The 17,978-nt window shown below is 63.6% G+C and overlaps 1 protein-coding gene across 2 annotated transcripts; it reads right to left on the reverse strand.

Annotated features, from left to right (window-relative positions):
• Positions 1-1,246: 1,246 nt before the first annotated feature.
• On the reverse strand, positions 1,247-15,761 carry SKIC8 (SKI8 subunit of superkiller complex). 2 transcript variants are annotated; one of them, XM_080651523.1, is made up of 11 exons: positions 15,677-15,761; positions 11,607-11,654; positions 10,850-10,877; positions 9,475-9,580; positions 8,986-9,158; positions 8,324-8,472; positions 8,060-8,153; positions 6,681-6,774; positions 5,721-5,813; positions 2,851-2,929; positions 1,247-1,469 (listed from the first exon to the last, which is right to left on the reverse strand). In XM_080651523.1, the coding sequence occupies exons 2-11, from the start codon at positions 11,616-11,618 to the stop codon at positions 1,380-1,382; spliced, it is 918 nt and encodes a 305-aa protein (XP_080507649.1). In that variant the 5' UTR covers positions 11,619-11,654; positions 15,677-15,761; the 3' UTR covers positions 1,247-1,379. The 2 variants fall into 2 exon arrangements, with proteins under 2 accessions (XP_080507649.1, XP_080507650.1); XM_080651524.1 differs by having other exon boundaries at positions 15,385-15,677.
• Between the last annotated feature and the right edge of the window lie 2,217 nt (positions 15,762-17,978).

The raw sequence follows: 17,978 nt of genomic DNA on the forward strand, positions 1-17,978 counted from the left end.
GCATCACCATTAAAGTTGAGCTGTATGAGGCGCGTGGCTGTGGCTTTACTTTCCGGGCCTCGGCGGAGTGCAGCCTGCCTCCCGGGTGGACGCCACGGAGTGACGTTCCACTCACGGAGCTTCTGTGTGGGGGTCAACGCCCCCGGCAGGTGGGGTAAGGGAAGGAGAGCGGTGGGAGCGGGCGAGCCTCATCCCGGCCACGGAGCAGCTCCCTGGATGCATCTGAGGGCGGGACCTCCGGGCCGTGGAGAGGCCGGCCTGCGTGGTCCCGGTGAGCCAGCGGGGGGGGGGGGGGGGGGGGGGTCAGGGTGCAGGACTGACGCGGGCACGTGAGGTTAGATCGATGAAAAGGACAAGCTCAGTGTCAGCTACGCCTGCCTGCGTTCACTTGCAGACACTGCAGCCTCTGGACAGGTGCCCCGGGGTACGGGCAGGGCCCCCGGGTACGGACGGGGCCCCGGGGTGTGGGCAGGGCTCCTGGGTGCGGGCAGGGCCCCCGGGTGCGGACGGGGCCCCGGGGTATGGGCAGGGCTCCTGGGTGCGGGCGGGGCCCCGGGTACGGGCAGGGCTCCCGGGTGCGGGCGGGGCCCCAGGTACGGGCAGGGCTCCTGGGTGCGGGCGGGGCCCCGGGGTACGGGCAGGGCTCCCGGGTGCGGGCGGGGCCCCGGGTACGGGCAGGGCTCCTGGGTGCGGGCGGGGCCCCGGGGTATGGGCAGGGCTCCCGGGTGCGGGCGGGGCCCCGGGTACGGGCAGGGCTCCCGGGTGCGGACGGGGCCCCGGGTATGGGCGGGGCTCCTGGGTGCGGGCGGGGCTCCTGGGTGCGGGCGGGGCTCCCGGGTGCGGGCAGGGCCCACGGGTGCGTGCAGGAGCCCGGCCATGCAGGCAGCAGTGCCCAGCAGCAGCAGAGGCTCCTGAGATGAGCAGGTGAGGCAGAGCGGCCAGGGCCATCACTAACAGCAAGCAGAAGGCTGCCTGATGGGAAGGCCTGCAGGGCTCCCCCCCCAGCAGACACCCCATTTCCTTCTGGATGGATCGCTCCCTCCCCAGCTCCTGCAGACCCAACCTGGGCCCCCAGGGGAGCCTGTTTCTGAGCAGGAGGCTCCCGGGCCTGCCTCTGAGGCCCGCGCTGCCACGTCAGACCCAGCTCCCGTCTCTGCCCCGTGACGGGCACACAGAGAAGGAGCGTGTCCCAGAAGCGGGCGTGGGCATGAACAACACGACGTTAAAGTACAAACAGCACTTCCAATAAAACATGAAAATATTTATGTCGTATCTATACAACGTAGGTCTCTGCCAGGACAGAGGCTGTGCCTTTAAGCCGGAAAGGCAGGAATGTGAAGTTCAGTCCGCCCGCTCCCTGCAGCCGGCGCGGAGGACCGTCAGATGGGGCAGTCGTAGACGTGAATTTCCTGGTCGTCTCCAACCGACACGATTTTTGAGCCGTTTCCATTGTATTTCACGCCCCAGACCTGCAAATGCAGCGAAGAAAGGGCCTCCTGACACCTTGTTCTTCACGAGCCCACGTCCCACGCGCGTCCCCTCGCACCGAAGCCAGAGGAACCGGGGTGAGGGGCTCGTGCCTCTGAACCCGGGAGGCCTCAGGGACCACGGCCCTCGCCTCCCCATGAGGAAGGGCCTTTTCTGAGCAGAAACAGGACGCGACACACCTTCCCGACGCAGGCCCAGGAGAGCCTCGTGCCAGGAGACAGCCCCCAGCCACGCGGGCGCCCAGGGCTCCAGAGAGAGAGGCCCCACCACCTGGGCTGTCCCCCCAGGGACGTGCCCGCCCCATCTCGCCCCGTGCCCGCCCCATCTCGCCCCGCGCCCGCCCCATCTCGCCCCGCGCCCGCCCCATCTCGCCCCGTGCCCGCCCGTCGGTCCTTATGTTCTCAGAGCCGGTGGAGCCCGTCTGTCCCGGGAGCTGGACGGGCTGGCATCCTGGCCACCGAGCTCCCTGCTCCATGCTCCGGGAACAGAGTGCCTCCCTCACGGACAGTGTCACCAGGCCAGCCTGTCACCGGAACCCCGAGCTGGGCGTCCGGCCCCGACTCGTGTGTGATTGGGCCACACGCACCTCCACGCCCGCCACCTCCTGGGACACGCCACAGCGGCCCCACCCCAGCCAGGACTGATGCCGGGAGTGGAATGGCAAGGTCGGACCCCCTCGACTTGACTGGCAGGGTTTAAAGTCAAAGGTGAAAAAGCACAAACGATTTCGCTCCCTTCCGTTGCTTCCCAAGCGGAGGGGATCACCCCACCACCTGTGAGGCCTGCGGAAGCCCCCGCACCCGGCCAGGGCACGTGTTTATGCCACCGGTTCCCAAGACCCGGGCCCTCGCAGCGGCCGGGACCAGCAGCACTGGCCGCCCGGGCGCCGGCGGGAAACGCAGATGCTCGGGCCCAGGCCTCCGAGGGACACCTGCCCTTCCGCCGGATCCCGGTGTGGAACCGTTTCACAGTTCCCGGCAGAGGTGCCTCCCGTGAGCACAGCCGCCATTCCTCACGCAAAGACCCGACGGTGTCCATTCACAGGGACCAGACCGCCTGCAAGAACCTCTGCTCCAAGCTGAAGCACCAGCTCCTGCCCGGCGAGGTCCCCACGGACACGTGGCTGTGCGTGAGCCGCGGCCGATGAGCAGGCGGCCGGCCGCCAGGAGAGGCTGCACCCAGCCAGGGCGGCACGGGCGGGAGCGCCGGACACGCAGGCCCTGAAGGTGTGCGACCAGCACGTGTTCCCGGCCCCACGTGCCCAGCCGGCCCCGTCCTGACCTCCAGCAGCAAGGTCGGGAGGAGGGTCCGCACGGGCAGCCACCGCTGCCAACCCGAGTCGCAGCGTCCCGGGCGCCGTACCTGATCCTGGTGGTCGAAGAAGGTGTGGACGCAGGTCCTCGTCCCAACGTCCCAGACTTTGACACTTTTGTCCGACGAGCTTTACGGAAGAGGGGACACTGGTGTCAGACCAGGTTCAGGCTGGTCCGGCGGGAGGAACCGGACTCAAGATCCCGGACTCTGGCGCCGACGCTGCCTGTGCCCCTTGTCGGTGGCCTCCCGCCCTGACCCTGACCCTGACCCTGGCTGCACGGCCCGGGTTCTCGTCAGGAGCCCCCATCCCTTAACTAACTGCAGGCGGAGCCCCAAATTCACAAGGAGAGCTACGCGCTGGAACTACGTTCAGAAGAAGCTGCGTCTGCTCCCTGCGGAGCACAGCTAACTCCCCCCTTACACGGAGACCCGCGGAGCACAGCTAACTCCCCCCTTACACGGAGACCCGCGGGGCACAGCTAACTCCCCCCTTACACGGAGACCCGCGGGGCACAGCTAACTCCCCCTTACACGGAGACCCGCGGGGCACAGCTAACGTCCCCCCTTACACAGAGACCCGCGGGGCACAGCTAACGTCCCCCCTTACACAGAGACCCGCGGGGCACAGCTAACGTCCCCCCTTACACAGAGACCCGCGGGGCACAGCTAACGTCCCCCCTTACACAGAGACCCGCGGGGCACAGCTAACGTCCCCCCTTACACAGAGACCCGCGGGGCACAGCTAACGTCCCCCCTTACACAGAGACCCGCGGGGCACAGCTAACGTCCCCCCTTACACAGAGACCCGCGGGGCACAGCTAACGTCCCCCCTTACACAGAGACCCGCGGGGCACAGCTAACGTCCCCCCTTACACGGAGACCCGCGGAGCACAGCTAACTCCCCCCTTACACGGAGACCCGCGGAGCACAGCTAACTCCCCCCTTACACGGAGACCCGCGGAGCACAGCTAACGTCCCCCCTTACACGGAGACCCGCGGAGCACAGCTAACTCCCCCCTTACACGGAGACCCGCGGAGCACAGCTAACACCCCCCTTACACAGAGACCCGCGGGGCACAGCTAACTCCCCCCTTACACGGAGACCCGCGGAGCACAGCTAACTCCCCCTTACACGGAGACCCGCGGAGCACAGCTAACTCCCCCTTACACGGAGACCCGCGGGGCACAGCTAACTCCCCCCTTACACGGAGACCCGCAGAGCACAGCTAACTCCCCCCTTACACGGAGACCCGCGGGGCACAGCTAACTCCCCCCTTACACGGAGACCCGCGGAGCACAGCTAACGTCCCCCCTTACACGGAGACCCGCGGAGCGCAGCTAACTCCCCCTTACACGGAGACCCGCGGGGCACAGCTAACTCCCCCCTTACACGGAGACCCGCGGAGCACAGCTAACTCCCCCCTTACACGGAGACCCGCGGAGCACAGCTAACTCCCCCCTTACACGGAGACCCGCGGGGCACAGCTAACTCCCCCTTACACGGAGACCCGCGGGGCACAGCTAACTCCCCCCTTACACGGAGACCCGCAGAGCACAGCTAACGTCCCCCCTTACACGGAGACCCGCGGGGCACAGCTAACTCCCCCTTACACGGAGACCCGCGGGGCACAGCTAACTCCCCCCTTACACGGAGACCCGCAGAGCACAGCTAACTCCCCCCTTACACGGAGACCCGCGGGGCACAGCTAACTCCCCCCTTACACGGAGACCCGCGGGGCACAGCTAACTCCCCCCTTACACGGAGACCCGCGGGGCACAGCTAACTCCCCCCTTACACGGAGACCCGCGGGGCGCAGCTAACTTCCCCCCTTACACGGAGACCCGCGGAGCACAGCTAACTTCCCCCCTTACACGGAGACCCGCGGGGCACAGCTAACTCCCCCCTTACACGGAGACCCGCGGGGCACAGCTAACTCCCCCCTTACACGGAGACCCGCGGAGCACAGCTAACTCCCCCTTACACGGAGACCCGCGGAGCACAGCTAACTTCCCCCTTACACGGAGACCCGCGGAGCGCAGCTAACTTCCCCCCTTACACGGAGACCCGCGGGGCACAGCTAACTCCCCCCTTACACGGAGACCCGCGGGGCGCAGCTAACTTCCCCCCTTACACGGAGACCCGCGGAGCGCAGCTAACTTCCCCCCTTACACGGAGACCCGCGGGGCACAGCTAACTCCCCCCTTACACGGAGACCCGCGGAGCACAGCTAACGTCCCCCTTACACGGAGACCCGCGGAGCACAGCTAACCCCCCCCTTACACGGAGACCCGCGGAGCACAGCTAACTTCCCCCCTTACACGGAGACCCGCGGGGCGCAGCTAACTTCCCCCCTTACACGGAGACCCGCGGGGCGCAGCTAACTTCCCCCCTTACACGGAGACCCGCGGGGCACAGCTAACTCCCCCCTTACACGGAGACCCGCGGGGCGCAGCTAACTTCCCCCCTTACACGGAGACCCGCGGAGCGCAGCTAACTTCCCCCCTTACACGGAGACCCGCGGGGCACAGCTAACTCCCCCCTTACACGGAGACCCGCGGAGCACAGCTAACGTCCCCCTTACACGGAGACCCGCGGAGCACAGCTAACTCCCCCCTTACACGGAGACCCGCGGGGCGCAGCTAACTTCCCCCCTTACACGGAGACCCGCGGAGCACAGCTAACTCCCCCCTTACACGGAGACCCGCGGAGCACAGCTAACTCCCCCCTTACACGGAGACCCGCGGAGCACAGCTAACTCCCCCCTTACACGGAGACCCGCGGAGCACAGCTAACTCCCCCCTTACACGGAGACCCACGGTGCACAGCTAACTCCCCCCTTACATGGAGACCCGCGGAGCGCAGCGGCCACCTGAGTGTGAGGCAGCTCACACGGTGTAAGGGCGAGACTCACACGTACCTGGAAACGAAGTGCGTGTTGTCCGGGCAGAAGGCCACGTTCAGCACCCAGGACGCGTGGCCGCTCAGGGTGCCCGCCAGGTTGGCGTGCTGTCTGAAACGAGAACGGTCCAACACGGAGAGGCGTCAGCTCGGACAGCTCACGGGAGGCAGTGACTGACTGCCCGCGGACCTGGGCCACCGGCTCCCCGACAGTGACAGAGGCGCCCATCACTCAGCCCTCGGAGGCACGTCCCCCAGGGCAGAGGCAAGGGTCACCCGGCACTGACCCCGAGCCCGCTGACGCCAGCAGAGCCGGGAACGGGTCCCTGACAGCAGAGTGCCGCCGCTCCCACAGGAGGGGCCACGCTCGGCAGGCGCTCCGAGGCGGAGAGACCGAGGACGGGGCGCTGGGGGTCCCCCGGGCCGCACCTCCCTGCAGGTGCCCTGACCACCCACATGGCTTGGAGAGAACACTTTAAAAATATCCACCGAGTGGCCCGATGATGATGATCTCTGGACGCACAATCACCTGGCCACTCCGTGTACTTCTCCCGAGCACCTCATTGATTGGATATCAGAGACACTATAAATCGTGCCCCTGATCAGTTTTCCCCGTTGCACTGGCTGATAGAAAGCTCAATAGGTGGTTGATCTCCAGCCAAAGTCTAGAACACTTCTGGGACCCATTTGAGATACAAATACACCGAGTGGCCAGACTATTACGCGTTCAGAGATCATCATAACCTGGCCGCTCAGTGTATATATTGCCCTGGCTGCTGTGGCTCAGTGGGTAGAGCATCGGCCTGCAGACTGAAGGGTCCCGGGTTCGATTCTGGTCAAGGACACATGCCCAGATTACAGGCTCCATCCCCAGTGAGGGGCATGCGGGAGGCAGCCTCCAGGGCACCCCACACGCCCTGTCCCGTGTGACCCGACACGCGTCTTTAGCAACAAGAGACCAGCTTGGCAGGCGACTCACACATCGTAGATCTTGATGTAGCCGTCGTCCGAGGCCGTGACAAGGAGCTGGGAGTCCGGGGAGAAGGTCAGGGAGCGGATGGGCATGGCGTGGCCTGGAAGCACAGGCCTCGTGAGCCGGGGTCACCGTCCCGTCCCCCGCCTGCCCCTGGCCGTGCTCTCGGACGAGGCTGAGCGCCCCCCCAGGTGCCCGTCAGAGGGGCACAGACAGCCCTGCCTCCGTGACTGGACATCCTGTCCCGAGGCCCTGCCCCCGAGTTTCCCCTCAGCTCCCCCCGACCAGAGACCTCAGCCCACGGCTCAGAACAGCCGCCCTGCGCGGGCGAGGCCACACGGGCCCCGGGGCCTTCTGACCAAACGGGAGCCGTCTCCCTGCCAGCCCCCAGCCTGGGGAGGGCGAACCGAGGACGAAGCTCCTTGGGACGCCTCGGAGAGCGCAGCCTCCCTCCAGGCCCAGCCCCGGCCAAGGCCAGTGTGGGGTGGGCACCCCGTTCACCCAGGGGCCAGTGTGGGGTGGGCACCCCGTTCACCCAGGGGCCAGTGTGGGGTGGGCACCCGTTCACCCAGGGGCCAGAGTGGGGTGGGCACCCCGTTCACCCAGGGCCAGTGTGGGTGGGCACCCCGTTCACCCAGGGCCAGTGTGGGGTGGGCACCCCGTTCACCCAGGGGCAGGGTGGGGTGGGCACCCCGTTCACCCAGGGCCAGTGTGGGGTGGGCACCCCGTTCACCCAGGGCCAGTGTGGGGTGAGCACCCCGTTCACCCAGGGCCAGTGTGGGGTGAGCACCCCGTTCACCCAGGGCCAGTGTGGGGTGAGCACCCCGTTCACCCAGGGGCAGGGTGGGATGGGCACCCCGTTCACCCAGGGGCCAGTGTGGGGTGGGCACCCCGTTCACCCAGGGGCAGGGTGGGGTGGGCACCCCGTTCACCCAGGGCCAGTGTGGGGTGGGCACCCCGTTCACCCAGGGGCAGGGTGGGGTGGGCACCCCGTTCACCCAGGGCCAGTGTGGGGTGAGCACCCCGTTCACCCAGGGCCAGAGTGGGGTGGGCACCCCGTTCACCCAGGGGCAGGGTGGGATGGGCACCCCGTTCACCCAGGGCCAGTGTGGGATGGGCACCCCGTTCACGCCGCGCCCGTCATCAAGCAGGAGCTGCTCTCTCGTCACCAAGGACTCTACTCCAGGGCTTGGAGCGGACACGACGGGAACGAGACGGGCACCAGCAGGGCCGGGAGGTGACCCCAGGGTCAGTGCGCCTGGAGGCGGGGCCGCACGCCCAAGGCCGAGGCTCAGCGGGCACCACCCCCGCCCCCTCCCCCTCCCCCCCCCCCCCCCCCCCCCCCCCCGGCCGCAGGGCCGCCTGCGGGACCGCGAGGCGCACACCCTCCAGCGTGTGCAGCAGCTTCCCCGTCGCGATGTCGAAAATGTTGATGATGCCGTCGATGGCTCCGCTGGCCAGGTACTTCCCGTCGGGGCTCTGCGCACAGAACACGCGGACGCGTGAGTCCACGTCAGGCCAGCCCGCACACACGGCGCCCCTGCCGGCTGCGGGTCCGCGGGCTGGCCGGCCCCCCCCCCCCATCACCCCCAGGGAGACGGCAGCCGGCGGCGGGGACACGCAGGCCGGAGGGGGCGCGGCCTCCTTACGTAGGCGATGCTGAGGATGAACTTCCCTCGTGTGTCCAGGGAGTACTCCTTCTTCCCGCTCTCCACCCCGAAGATGTTCACTTTCCCCACGTGCGTGCCTGTGGCCAGGTGCTGGGAATCGGGAGAGAAGGCCAGCGTCCAGGCGTCCACTGCGCAGGAGAGGGAGGGGCAGTGAGAGGGGAGGGGCGCGGTCCTGCAGCACGGGGACGAGGGGGCGGGGCAGCCATCCAGTGTCACAGCTTCTCCCGGGGACAAGCCCCCCCAAGGACAGGCCAGCCGCCAGGCGTCCCCGGACGAGCGTGGAACCGGGGAAGCCCGACGCCCGTCCGGCGGCTCCATGGGCAGGTGCGGCCCCCACTCCCGGGAGGAGGGTGCGCGGTAACGGGGGACAAACCTCTGGTCGCACCGCACCCGGGACCTCGAGCCGCCCCACGGGAAAGCACGAGGGCGTGCGAGAATGAACGCGGAGTTTTCCAAAAAGGCAACTCGACAGACCGGGCGGAGCATGGCGGCCGAGGCCGAGGGGGCGATGGAGGAAGCCCGCCCCCCCCAGCCGCACCCCGGCCCCGGCGTGTCTCCCACAGCTCCAGCCGCAGGAGCCGCGGACCAGAGCCCTCGGTGAAGGCCGCCTGCCGAGAACGCCGTCTGCCCCGCGGACGCACCCGGCCCCGCGTCGATGGACTTGATCTGCTTGCCGTTCTCCAGGTCCCAGAGCCGGATGTGGGCGTCCAGGGAGCTGGAGGCGGCGATGGGCAGCGTGTGGCTGATGTCCACGGACACCACGCCCAGCTGGTGCCCCTCCAGGCTCCACTGCAGGTCCAGCCGCTCGTCACGCCTCAGGGGGGACAGAGAAACGGTTTCTTCACACACAACCCACGACCCGGCACGGCATCAGCCCGTGGCCACACGTGACCAGAGTTTGCGGGATGGAGGCTCGGGGCCGTGAGGAGCCCCAGGCACCAAAGGGCGACCCTGGGCCTCACCCGAGTCACAGGGAGGCAAGGGGGAGACGAGGGCCCCTCCGACACCACCCGCCCCACACTGTTCACGCTTTCCCGCCTAGAAAACAGGGGGCCCTTTCCTGACCGCACCGGGGCCGGGACGCACACCCCTGAACCGTCCCCCAGGCCACTGTGCGGGGAGGCGCTCACCATTTCCACACCTTCACCAGGTCGTCCAGGGAGCCCGTGACCACCGTCTCCGCGTTCTCCTTCTTGTTGGTCCCCCAGGCCACCGACCAGATGGCGTCATCGTGGGCTGCAATGGAAGCTGCCCTTTAGGACGACCTCGGCGACCTTGGCGACCTCGACGCCGACCACGCCCCCAGAAGAGCTGAGCGCCGCCCCCCTCCCACAGGCACACCCGCCCGTGTCTGCGCTTTCCCGGGGAGCTCGCAGGACGACTGTGGGAATGGAGGCTCCGAGGAAGCCCCCGCCCCAACCACAGGCTGGCTCGGCTGGAATCGTCTGGAATCGCTCGCTGCCACTGCCTGATGGAGAGGGCCCTCCCCACTGCCCGCCCGGGAGAGCCCTCAGGCGGGCAGGCGCTGCCCCCCAGCATCTGGGAGCCGGTGGGCACGGACTGCAAACAGCAGAGGCCCGAGCGCGTGCCGGGTGCGGCCCCACGAGCCGCCTTGGCCGCACGGGTGTGTGCTGCGTCGGGGCCGGTGACCGTGTTAATCCCCCGGAAGTACCATCTCCATTCGCTGCCACCACAGCCCCACAGAGTAGGCGCCGTGACAGCACCTCACGCTACAGACGAGGGGTCAGCGGCTCGGAGGAGCCTGCGGTGCCGCCGGGGGGCTCAGGGGCTGCGAATCGGCCCACGAACCAGGTCACTGGGCCGGTTCCTGGACGGAGGACTCGTCCCTCGTAGGGGCGTGCCGGAGGCAGCTGGTGGATGCTTCTCTATCCTCCCTTCCCCTCTCTCTACAATCAATTTCTAAAATGTTTTTTCAAAAAGAGAGAGACCAGTAGCTCACTGGAACCCCAAGGCTAAGAAGGGGCAGAGCCCTGACCGGTGTGGCTCAGTGGATAGAGCGTCGGCCTGCGGACTGAAGGGTCCCGGGTTCGATTCCGGTCAAGGGCATGCACCTTGGTTGCGGGCACATCCCCAGTGGGGGGCGTGCAAGAGGCAGCTGATGGATGTTTCTCTCTCATCGATGTGTCTAACTCTCTCTCCCTCTCCCTTCCTCTCTGCAAGAAATCAATAAAATATATTTTAAAATTTTTTTTAAAAAAAGAAGGAGCAGAGCTGGGACTCAAAGCCGACCTCGCTGTTAACGGGAGTCCCCGCGGGCCCCAGTGTGCAGCGGCCTCTGGGGGGCCACCCCGGCAGCGGGGAAGCCCTTCGGCCTGCTGTCCGCCTCCTGTGTCTGCGTTGTTGTCGCTCGTGTTTAAGTGAGGCTGTGGTTTCCCTGCAGTGAGTCCACTGGGCGTGGCTCGCCTGGTCGGCATGACAACAGCGCTTAGAGGGGCGGGAGACCACCCCGGTTCCCGGGGACGGGCGTGGCGGGCAGCTGCTCACCTTGCTCCTGCTTGAAGAGAATGCTGTACTGGAAAAGAACGGAGCCATGTTAGCCAGCGGTCAGTCAGCCGTATCGCATCCCCTCCCCCTCACCGCCGCGCCCCGGAGATACAGTCACCGCAGCGGCAGCTACGCCCAGTCACCCTGACCGGCTCGCTCCTGACTCGGGCTCCCGCAGGGTACACAGTCCCCCAGGAACCATGAGTTCTTAAGGAGACCGGCCCGGCCCGCATGGCTCACTGGGTGAGGTCGACCTAGGAGCCAGGAGGTCAGGGTTCAAGTCCCGGTCAGGGCACGGGCCTGGGTCGTGGGCTCCACCCCCAGTGGGGGGCGTGCGGGAGGCAGCCGATCCGTGATTCTCTCTCCTCACGGGTGTTTCTCCCTCTCCCCCTCCCTCTCTGACATCAGTAAAACACATTTAAAAGAAGAAGAGCAGTTCTCCACCCCCCGGAGAGACCCATAACGTGCTCCTTCCTGCTCTGCTCACGGGGAAGCCCAGGGCCCGCGCCGTATCACAGGCACAGCCGCCGACCGCCGACCGCGTCCCTGATCTCAGCACAAACCAGCTCTCCTCTGCGGGTCTCCGTTCCCGCTGCTTTTGTGCACCTTCCTTCAGCCCCGCACCCCCGGGCGCTGGCAGACTCGGGGAGCACGCTCCTCCTCCTGGCGCTGTGCGGGGCGGCCGCCGCCTCGCGTGGTCAGAGGGAGCAGGACCCGGAAGCCGGTGCCCGGCCCCCGACGCCCCCCACAGCCTTACCTGGTTGGTCATCTCCTCAGCCGGGCGAAGGGCCACAGGCAGGCAGCTCTGCGGGAACACACGGGGTCTCGGTGAGGGGTCCCCTGGACCGCAGATGCCCTGACATGTTCCCTGGGTCGGGCCCAGGAGCTCCCCTCGCCAGGCCCTCGGAGCCGTGGAATCTACCGACAACCTGTCCGCCCCACGTTTTCTCCTCTCCAAGCCTGACCCCGGAGGGGACCCGTCTCCGCCCCTGGCCGCTCATCGGAGAGAGAGAACCACGGGCCTTTTGTTTATTTACTAGAGGCCTGGTGCACGACGTTCGTGCACTGGGGGGCCAGGGACCCCTCAGCCCGGCCTGCGCCCTCTCGCAGTCCGGGAGCCCTCAGGGGATGTCCAACTGGGAGCGGGCCCAAGCTGTCAGTCGGACATCCTTCGCTGCCGCAGAGGTGGGCCACTGTGCACGCCAGCCGTCAGCCGGGCTTGTGGCTGAGCCACTAACCACCAGGCTGGCCAGCGGGGGAGGGACCACGGGAGGGCTCCAGGGCGTGTCCCGCCCGGCTCGCTCAATCCTGATGGGCCAGACCCCAGCAGCAAGCTAAGCTACAGGTTGGAGCGTCTGCCCCCTGGTGGTCAGTGCACGTCGTAGCAAGCAGTTGAGCAGCCTTAGCATATCATTAGCATATTATACTTTGATTGGTTGAACGGCCAACTGGACGACTGGACACTTAGCATAATATGGCTTTTAATGTATAGGACTTTTTTAATCCTCACCCGAGGCTACTTTTCCATTCGTTTTTTAGAGGGAGTGGAAGGGAGAGCGAGACAGAGAAACATCGACGTGAGAGAGACACATCGACTGGCTGCCTTCGCACATGCCCCAACCAGGGCTGGGGACCGAGCCTGCAACCGGGGTACCTGCCCTTGACCGCAGTCGAACCCGGGACCCTTCGGTCCCCAGGCCGACGCTCTTCCCGCTGAGCCACGCCGGCCGGGGCCCACAGGCCCTTTCGTTTCCCGTTGCTCCCGGGGGAATCCTGGGCTCCGGTCCCGTGAGCTTCTGGTAACAACATTTTTGTCCACTGACCCGTATGCGACTTCGTTGTGTGTGTGTCTGTTTAAAGACATCTTACCACACGCTGGTGATTCACTGACACTGAGCTCACGCCCCACGGCACTGGGTGCCGAAGGGAGCTCATCTGACACGTATGTCCTCTGCGCCCGCACTGAGGGACATGGAGACGCACCGCGGCACTGTGCCTGGGGACTACTTCCAGCAGCAAAACCACCACCAAGCACAGACGTGCAAACATCATGGCTCTGCATGGGCTGGAAAAGGACACGCTTACAGTATGAGCTGGAACAAGAAGGCACCTATATCACGTGTGTCACGTGACCTGAATTCCTCGCCTCCTCCCACGCCCTCAAAAGACCACGAAAGCTCTGGTGTGGGGACGAGCAATACATCTTAGTGAGTAGGCGGTTTTGCAAATACGGAATCTGAAAAAAATAAGGATCAACTGTAGGCTAAAACTAGTTTCATGGAAAGACACAAAGTGTGTGTGACCGTGTAACATGTGATCTTTTAGTCATCTGTTATATAATAATCTGTTATGTAACAACTAGAGGCCCAGCGCACCATTAAATCGTGTGTGTGTAGGGTCCCCTAGGCCTAGCCTGCCATCAGGGACATGTCTGCCGCCCTGTGACGCCTCACTCGCTCCACGGACGCTGCCGGCACCCCACGACGCTCCGCCGACGCTGCCGGCGCCCCAGGGGAGGGGGGGGCGGAGGGCCCGAGAGGTGCTCCATGCACCCCTGGTGACGGGTCATTTGGTCGTTGCGCGTTACAACCACTGGCCTTTTATAAGATAGATATCTAGCAGCCAGTCTGGCGACTGCCACGATTTCAAAGTCGTGATGTGCTTTCACAATGTCCTAAGATGTGGAACTACCTGTGATTTCTACTGGTGACACGTCACAGTTAATACTGCGATTCTGCCGCCTCCATTTATAATTGCAAAGAATGCTAAGTTTCCGCTAGAGGCCCGAGAACATAACGATGCAATATTTCTGCTCATCCATGTTCATTTCTATTCAGGAGCAAAAGAGATCGCACAGCTAAGGCAACCGAGGTTCAGGTGACTGCTTTAAATCGGCAAACTCCAGAAGGAGACTGAGAATAACAGGAAAAAACAAACAAACAAATGATTTCTTAAATAATTCTTGAAGATGTTGACCGGACTGGTCGTGCACAACTCGTCTGTCCCCCAAGACACGGTCCTGCCCAGGGTAGGAGGGACGGCAAGGTGCTCAAGCCGGTGCCCAGCATCCCCCCTGTGCCCAGGCACCTGCCCTCTCCCCTCCCAACCCCCGCCTCACATGCAGCAACAGAGACAAACAAGAAAGAGTAGGAGGGCTTGCAGGAGGCCAACGTCCAAGAAGCCAGCCTCCTCAAGAAGTAAACATTGCCCTGACGGGTGTGGCTCAGTGGATAGAGTGTCGGCCTGCGGACTGAGGGGTCCCGGGTTCAATTCCGGTCAAGGGCATGGACCTTGGTTGCAGGCACATCCCCAGTGGGGGGTGTGCAGGAGGCAGCTGATGGATGTTTCTCTCTCATCGATGTTTCTCTCTATGCCTCTCCCTTCCTCTCTGTAAAAAATCAATAAAATATATTAAAAAAAAAAAAAAAGTAAACATTCCCCCCGGCTGGGGTGGCTCAGGGGCTGAGCTGCGACCTATGAACCAGGAGGTCAGGGCACATGCCCCGGTTGTGGGCTCCATCCTCAGTAAGGGGCATGCAGGAGGCAGCCGGTCCATGATTCTCTCTCATCACTGAAGCTTTTCTCTCTCTCTCTCTCTCTCTCTCTCTCTCTCTCTCTCTTCCTTTCTGAAAACATATTTTTTTAAAGTAAACATTCTAATTTGGAAACAGCCCAAGTGCCCATCAGATGAGTGGATTAAAAAACTGTGGTCCATCTACACAACGGAATACTACGCCGCTATAAAAAAAGAAGGCACTTTGACCATTTGCAACAGCATGGATGGACCTGGAGAGCATCATGCTAAGCGAAATAAGCCAGGCGGAGAAAGATAAATATGACATGATCTCACTCATTGGTGGGATATAATGATCCACATAAACTGATGAACAAAAACAGATCCAGAAACAAATGGGGGCGGGGTTTAGAGAGCAACCAAAGGACTTGTACGCATGCGTATTAGCATCACCATGGACACAGACACTGGGACGGTGGGGGCTTGCCCGGGTGGGAATGGCTGGGGGGGGTGTCAATGGGGGAAAACAGACATATGCAAAACTTTAGACAATAAAGAAAGGTAAACATTCTAGGATGTGCTGAGTTGGGCCCCAGTTTTAATTGACACTTGGATTAGCTCACTCACCCCGCTCACCACCACCACCCGCGCCCCACCCCCCGGCTCAGTAGGTACCCTTACCCTTCCCTCCTCCTTCCTGACAAGGAAAGGGAGACAGGGAGGCGAAGCAGGCGGAGACGAGCTACGTGCAGTGTAAGCCACATCCCCGCTTACCCCAGGCTCTGATACCAACTCATGGCAGAGCTGAGAGGACCCCAATCCCTCCTCTGCCCCCACAATTCCCCACGCGGAATTCACGGCTCGCTCCTCTGCGTTTCCAAAACAAAACACAACAGAAACACACCCCACGTGCCTCTCTTGGCGCGATCACGCAGGACTGACCCACAAGACCACATGGTACCGGGACCACGGAACCCAGGCGCGCTGGTACCCGCCCGGTGATGGGAGGCCCGCTACCTACGAAGACAGCGTGGCCCTGCTCCGGGGAAGCTCGGTTGGGACGGTCCTCCCCCTGCGGGGACGGGGACACCGGCCCTCATCTCGAGGCTGCCCGGAACATGCCCAGGACGCGCCCCGACGGGCAGCGGGGCAAACGGAGTCACAGAGGCGACCTGGGGCCCGCGGCCTGCGGCAACCGTGAGCGCGCCTGCTGGGCGGCAGCCTCGGGCCCGCCCTGGCTCCCCCGCCGTCCCGCCCGGGCCATCAGCGGCCCCGACGGCGGCCACCCCCACCGGCCTGAGAGCCCGACTCACCGGCTCACGGCCCCGTCGCACAGTCCCGGCGCGCGTCTGACGAAGGCGCCACGCGACCGCGACGCTCGGCTATGAGCTCACGGAGGGGGCGGGGCATCTCCCAGGGCAACCGCGCACGCGCAGCGCCCTGCAGAAGCCACGCCCCCAACGAGGTGGGCGAGGATCTGCGCGGAGGCCACGCCCTCCTCCGCTAGGGGCGGGGCCTCGGTCATGGGCTCCCGGAGGCGCGCAGGTCGGGTTCAGCAGCTGCAGGTGCGCGCGGGGGTCGGGTTGCTCCGTTTCTGCTCTGCTGTTCCACTAGCGGCTTCTCGACTTCTGTCGCTTCAACGCTTTTCAGTGAAATGGAGCTTTGTTTTAAAAACTGCAATTCAGCCCTGGCCGGTCTGGCTCAGTGGATAGAGCGTCGGCCTGTGGACTCAAGGGTCCCGGGTTCGATTCTGATCAGGAGCACGGGCCCAGGTCGCAGGCTCGGTACCCCCAGGAGGCAGCCAGTCCCTGATTCCCACTCATTGTTGATGTTTCTGTCTCTCTCTTCCTCTCCTTTCCTCTCTGAAATCAATAAAAATATTTAAAAAAAATAAGAATAGAAAATAAATAAAAACTGCAAGTCATGCCCGCCTGGTGTGGCTCAGTGGGTGAGCCCTGACCTATGAACCAGGAGGTCACAGAGTTCCATTCCTGGTCAGGGCACATGCCTGCGTTTGGGGCTCGATCCCAGGTGTGGGGTGTGCAGGAGGCAGCCCACCCATGATTCACTCTCCCCATTGATGTTTCTCTCTCTCTCCCTCTCCCTTCCTCTCTGGATTTCCAAACGAAGCAAATTGTTCTGGGTGTCAATTGAGATTTTGTCAGCCCAAAATTCAACTAATCGTCTCCCAAAAAAGAAATAGGTTAGATTAAGAAAAATAGATGTAAGAGTGGGTAGCATGTATAGCAAAGGTACATCATCTTGTATTTTAAAAAGAAGAAAAAAAACACCCTATTTCACATCTGCATATGTGAAAAAATGTTATGGGACACCCCCCAAGGCAGTGACCACACGCATTAATTTTTTTTACCATGCACCCCTGTAGGTGTATGTTACTTAAAAATCATGTGCGTTGCTACTCTGCTAATACATTTATTTATAGGTATAATAAAGCAATTACAAAAATAGAATTTTTAAAAAATATATTTTTATTGATTTCAGAAAGGAAGGGAGAGGAGAGAGATGGAAACATCGATGATGAGAGAGAATCATGGATTGGCTGCCTCCTGCACGCCCCCCACTGGGGATCGAGCCCACAACCTAGGCATGTGCCCTTGACCGGAATCAAACCTGGGACCTTTCAGTCCACAGGCCGTCACTCTATCCACTGAGCCAATCCGGCCAGGGCCAAAAACAGAATTTTAAGAGGATGAGATTAGAAATACATAATCAGAGGGTCTAATATTTTCTTCCCACGCCCCAGCGGATGGCTTTGCTCACCAGCTGGGGTACACAGCCCCACTTTGGAGACCCCGGTACCTCCTAAGGTTTGTCTTGGTTGAAACCCTTTGGGGAGCCACAACGGTGAACGTACAGACTGAGCCGCACGCCGCGAACGCAGCGGCACCGAATATGTGACGAGGCCGGGCCGCAGGGTAAACCCTGTTTCACACAGAGGAAACCGACCTCCAGGGCAGCAGTGAGGACTCCAGGGTCACTCGGCCAGCAGGGAGCGGAGGAAGGGGGGACTGGGGCCCGTGTGACTCAGCCAGCAGGGAGCGGAGGAAGGGGGGGACTGGGGCCCGTGTGACTCAGCCAGCAGGGAGCGGAGGAAGGGGGGGACTGGGGCCCGTGCGGAGATGGCTGTTGGCTTTTTCATTCCCAGTTCCCCAGTGTGAGGAGAGGGAAAGGGGGGGACCGGTCACAGGAAGGAAGGGGGAGCTGAGAGGGCCAGGGAGTCACTGTTCCAAGCCGGAAGCAGGAGTCTGTCTGGGTTCAAATCCAAACATTCAGCCCGGCCGGCGTGGCTTGAGTGCTGACCTGTGACCTAGGAGGTCACAGTTGGATTCCCAGTCAGGGCACATGCCAGGGTTGTGGGCTCCATCCCCAAGGTGGGGCATGCATGCGTGCAGGAGGCAGCGGATCCCAGGAGCCTGGCTGGGGCTGGACCACGGATGGCCACAGGGTGGCAGTCCCTGCCTGCGGTGGGCCACCTGCCTGGCACTTGGCTGATGGGGATGAAGCGGCTGGCACCTGCTTGCCCGCCCTCTTCAGCTACCCCAGCCCACAGGCTGCTGAGTCATTACGGGACCCCAAACAAGGGCCTCCCCAGCC

Source organism: Plecotus auritus (assembly GCF_963455305.1).
Source record: "Plecotus auritus genome assembly, chromosome: 15".
Taxonomy (NCBI): domain Eukaryota; kingdom Metazoa; phylum Chordata; class Mammalia; order Chiroptera; family Vespertilionidae; genus Plecotus; species Plecotus auritus.

Excerpts from the sequence above, each read along its gene's own strand:
- SKIC8 (XM_080651523.1), bottom strand. Across the intron at positions 8,473-8,985 it reads GTCCATCGACGCGGGGCCGG|TGGACGCCTGGACGCTGGCC; the intron begins GTGCGTCCGCGG and ends TCTCCTGCGCAG. Across the intron at positions 8,154-8,323 it reads TCATCCTCAGCATCGCCTAC|AGCCCCGACGGGAAGTACCT; the intron begins GTAAGGAGGCCG and ends TTCTGTGCGCAG.